The sequence below is a fragment of the Rhagoletis zephyria genome, unplaced genomic scaffold (assembly GCF_001687245.7).
Source record: "Rhagoletis zephyria isolate East Lansing unplaced genomic scaffold, Rhagoletis_zephyria_1.1 Rzeph_scaffold_00094, whole genome shotgun sequence".
Lineage (NCBI taxonomy): Eukaryota > Metazoa > Arthropoda > Insecta > Diptera > Tephritidae > Rhagoletis > Rhagoletis zephyria.
The window spans coordinates 532,903-537,359 of record NW_016157178.1 but is presented as its reverse complement, the minus strand read 5'-3'; the positions used below and the strand labels follow the sequence as shown (position 1 = coordinate 537,359).

The window sequence follows — 4,457 nt, the reverse complement described above, 5'->3', positions numbered from 1 at the left end:
TTTAACCCATTGGTTCCACTTTGGTATCAATTCAAGGGGAATTTGTTCATCCCAATCTATTTTAGAACGCCATACGTCTTGCATTAGCACCTTGACGTACATTATTATATGGCCAATTAACCCTAGCGGGTCATAAATTGACATAACAAGCCTCAGCATTTCTCGTTTTGTTGGAGACTTTTCAAAGGATAACAAATTGCTTTCTAAAAGCCATGATGCAATTTTAAAAGTTATAGCATCCTCCTGATGCTCCCAAAAAACTCCCAAAACTTTTTCAACTTGCGTTTCATTTTTAAAGTTTATGCACTTTACGGCCGTGGAACTTAGTGCTGGGAAGGCTTGCCGTACCAAAACATTGTTAGAAATCCAATTTCTTATATTGAAGCCACCTTGGCGATGTACATGTGAAACATCCGTAATTAGTTTTATTGCATCTTGTGGCGTGTTGACTGTACTGTGCAATGCTAGGTGCACATGTAGCACCAAATATCAAGACATCCATTACATAAACATCAGGCGCTTTGTTTTGATCACCATCCCGCCAAAGAAACCGCTGAACATCACGGTCATCTGGTCTTATGTGCACTTGATGAAACATCTCCTCGATGTCACCACAAACAGCCACCGCATTTTGGCGAAATTTAAATAGAATTGATGGCAGGGAGGCCAACATATCAGGGCCTTTTAGCAGAAATGAATTTAAAGATGAGCCACATGATTTAGCAGCGGCGTCCCAAACGACTCGCGATTTACCGGGTTTATTTTTATTAAAGACCGCAAAAATAGGCAGATACCAAATTTTTCCATCGGCACGCTGAATTTCATTTTTATCTAATTTGCGTATGTAGCCCTTAGACAGATAATTTGAAATTGTATTTTTAAAAATTTCAAAAAGTTCAAAATTTTGGCTTAATTCTCGCTCAAGACACGTAAGCCGTTTTAAAGCCATGTCATAACTATCTGGCAACTTGAAGCTGTCAAATTTCCATAATAATGGGACCTCATAATGCCCATTATCTTTATAATGGGTAAAACTATCTAATAAGTTTAATGCCCGCTTTTCACTTTCAGCAAGCATTGGGTCTTTAGCACATATGCCAACACTATCGAGAGTATAAAAACTCCTAACTAACTCGTCCAGTTGCTGATCGCTTTCAGAACAATCACATATATGAAAATTAAATTGCTTACGTGAATTGTGTTCTGCTACTGTGCCGTAAATAAGCCATCCGAGTTTCGTACAAACAGCCACTGGTTCATGTGGAGCACCCTCAAAAGTTTTAGTCGAAATTCCCATTTTGAAATGATTTAAACCAATCAATAATTTCGGCTTTGCATTTGTGTAGCTTTCTATTGGTAATTTTCTCAGGTGGCGATAACGCTGCGACAATAATTCGTAGTCCAATGTCTGTGTTGGCAAATTTAATGACTCCACTGTACACACATTCATTTCCAAACGTTGTTTGTTTCCTCCTGAAATATGAATTTTTAATTTTCTTGAATTCTTTTCATTCCTTTGCATACCTCCTGTCCACCGCAAACACAAGGGATTTGGCACACCACTTATTCCTAATTGATCAGCAATTGACTCGTCCATAAGGCTGATGGAAGATCCCTCATCGATAAATGCAAGGGTTTTAATCTCTTTATCATTGCCGTATATAGTAATCGGTATTATTTTAAACAAAATGTTTTGCGAACTAGCACTGTGAGCATTGTTTATCACTTCTACTTCTTCTACAGCATGGGTGTTGTTTACATTTGTTTTCTTCGTAGTTGACGTTTGTTTATGTGTTCCATCATAGCGGTGTAATGAAGGATGGTGAAAATAATCGCACTCCTCTTCACCGCACCTTTTCTTGCGCCTACACTCACCACTATGTAAACATAAACAGTATTTACATGGTTTGTTCTTCCTCACAACATTCCATTTTTCGCTACGATCTAGCGACTGATATACTGGGCAGTCACTCACTGCTTTGCAGTTGTTGTTGTTGTTGTTGTTGCAAACGACACACTTACGTTCATCACTATGAGAGTAAACATAAGCTCTTCTGCTTGCGGTTGCTTTGCTGCTATTGTTGTTGTTGTTATTGCTATTGTTTCGTTTATTATCTGTGATATTATCTTTGTTATATGCTTGGGTTATCTTTGTACAGGGATGGTCAACTGTTATATTGCTTGCAGTGATGCCAAGGCTGAAAATCCAATTGTCAAAGTCGGACAAATTTGGTTTTTTGTTTTGGTTATTAAGATTCATTTTTATAGTCGCCCATTGCATTTGATAAGATGGGGGAAGTTTTTGAACTAATTGCTGGAGTAAAAATGAATTATTCAATTCATCTGGCAAGTTACCAGCAGTGATAGTGGAAATCAAACTGCGAACATCAATAGCAAAGGAGGTAAGTGTTTCTAAGTTATTTTCATTAACTTTCGGCGCTAAACTAATTCTATTTTTTATTGAATTTAATATTTTTTCAGGTTGGCCATACAGCATGCGAAGTACTTCGATGACACCAGGAACGTTTGCAGGGTGTATTAGCATATGTTGGACACTTTGCAGTGCTTTACCTTTTAGTGCCTTTTGGAGTCGAATGAGGTTTTCCGTATCGGTGAAGTTGCAGGCGGTGGTGGACCAGTCGTAAGTGGAGGAAAATATGGGCCATTCTTCTGGTTGGCCAGAAAATGTAGGTAAGTCTTTAGGCACCGATTGCCTTGTAGTCATATGGCTTTGTTGCAGTATATGCTGTGTGGAGTTAAATTGTGGTGAAGTAAAATTGTTTGTATTCACATGCATTGTAGACGACATCGGCACATTTTGAATAAATGGAATATTTTGATTGGAGCAATTAGAATTTTGTGTTGTGTTTGAATTAACAGGTGGGGGTTGCATTGAGGGGTTTGAGTATACAGGTAAGTATGAAAATGGCACAGCAGCTGGTGGGTGGGCATTGGTCGGAATGAAAGGCAGTGTTCGATCATATTCACGATTAGTGGTAACAGCTGAAGCACTAATTGGTGCGCTGTTTATTATCGTTGAACTTACTGCAGCATTGGTGACCGATGTTATACCTTGTGAATTTTGTTGCTGTCGCATATGTGCAGTAGAAATGCAAGGTATGTTGGAGGAATATGAATTTTGATTTGCAGGTCTTGTAGGTAAATCAACACACGTAGTTTGATTGGGCAAGTAGGATGTTTCAACATAGGCCTGGTTTTCTACATTATTAGTCGCATGTTGGCGACTGATATCTTGTTGAGTATCTGCTAACCAATCCCGTACGGATTGGGAGTTTTGTGATGAATTTGAGCAGAGGTCTTCTGCTTCTTCTAGAAGCTGATATTTTTTATTTAAGAATTCGCGATCCCTTGCTGAATCAAGTTCTCGCTGCTCTTGTAGCTTTTTAAGTTGTAGTTGAACGCTACGCGATTGAGACGTTCGAGACCGATTAGAACAACGACTTGTGGCACTGGGAGCAGGTGAGGCTGGCCTATTGTCCGAACATTGTGGACATTTATAAGCTATGTTATCGGCGACATTGGCACAACTTCTATGAAACAGTTTGTGGCATTTCATGCAAGACGCCATTTTGTCGTCAGGGGGATTATGGCACATTGAGCAATCCCGATCATTTTGTTGTTGACCTTTTTCACTTTCCATTATTACTTACTGCGAGATTGGCAAGGTTATTATTGACGCTGTAGGTGACCCAGGAGGAGATGATGCGACACAAAAGAATTTTAAAATGTTGAGAAGGCAGGTAGGCCGGAGCTAATGGCTTCCACTGGATTTTGAATAAAACACACCAGCTTCAAAAAAGACTTGATTTAATCCAACAAGTGTGTGTTTATTAAAATTCCTATTTGTAAAGAAATACTGTAACAATTTTAAGGATAATTATTTTAAATTGAACCTACTTTTGGTTTGGAAACCACTAGAATTTTTTCCTCGAATTATATATGTATATGATATCTCCAAAGACACCGCGTATAAGCCAATTTGCTTTTAGTAGTTTATAGGAAAAATGGCGAAGATTTACCCACGCTACTTGACATTTACAAAGTTTCGTTAACAAAAATTAGAAGTTGACAATAAATAAAGTTATCGACTATCAATATTTTTAGAGTTGCCAGATCTTATATACATAAATCATGGGGATTTTGGAAGTCGCGTTAACATATGTATTAATTTCACACGAAAGGTTTATATCAGAAACAATCATCTTGTAATAGTTGTAAATAGTCCTGGCTAGCTACATTGTGCACTGAACTTCGGTTGCCGTATGCCTAAGTCGGCTCAGCTCGATGTTCTGGTCACATACATAAGTACACATTTCTTCTTATTCTGGTACTTACAAATATCGGACCAAAGTTATAATACCATTTCATGCTCATGAAAGGTATAGTTTTCAGATTTCAAATCGGTGAAGCAGGTAACAAAATATAAATTTAAACAT

The 4,457-nt window shown here is 38.1% G+C and overlaps 1 protein-coding gene across 1 annotated transcript; it reads right to left on the bottom strand.

The window, feature by feature from the left end:
• Window positions 1-957: 957 nt before the first annotated feature.
• LOC108375696 (uncharacterized) lies at window positions 958-4,166 on the bottom strand (the record flags this gene model as incomplete). Its single annotated transcript, XM_017631843.1, has 3 exons — window positions 3,919-4,166; window positions 1,525-3,860; window positions 958-1,473 (listed from the first exon to the last, which is right to left on the bottom strand). Coding segments are annotated over exons 2-3 (2,653 nt in total), but the record flags the coding sequence as incomplete, so codon positions are not given.
• Between the last annotated feature and the right edge of the window lie 291 nt (window positions 4,167-4,457).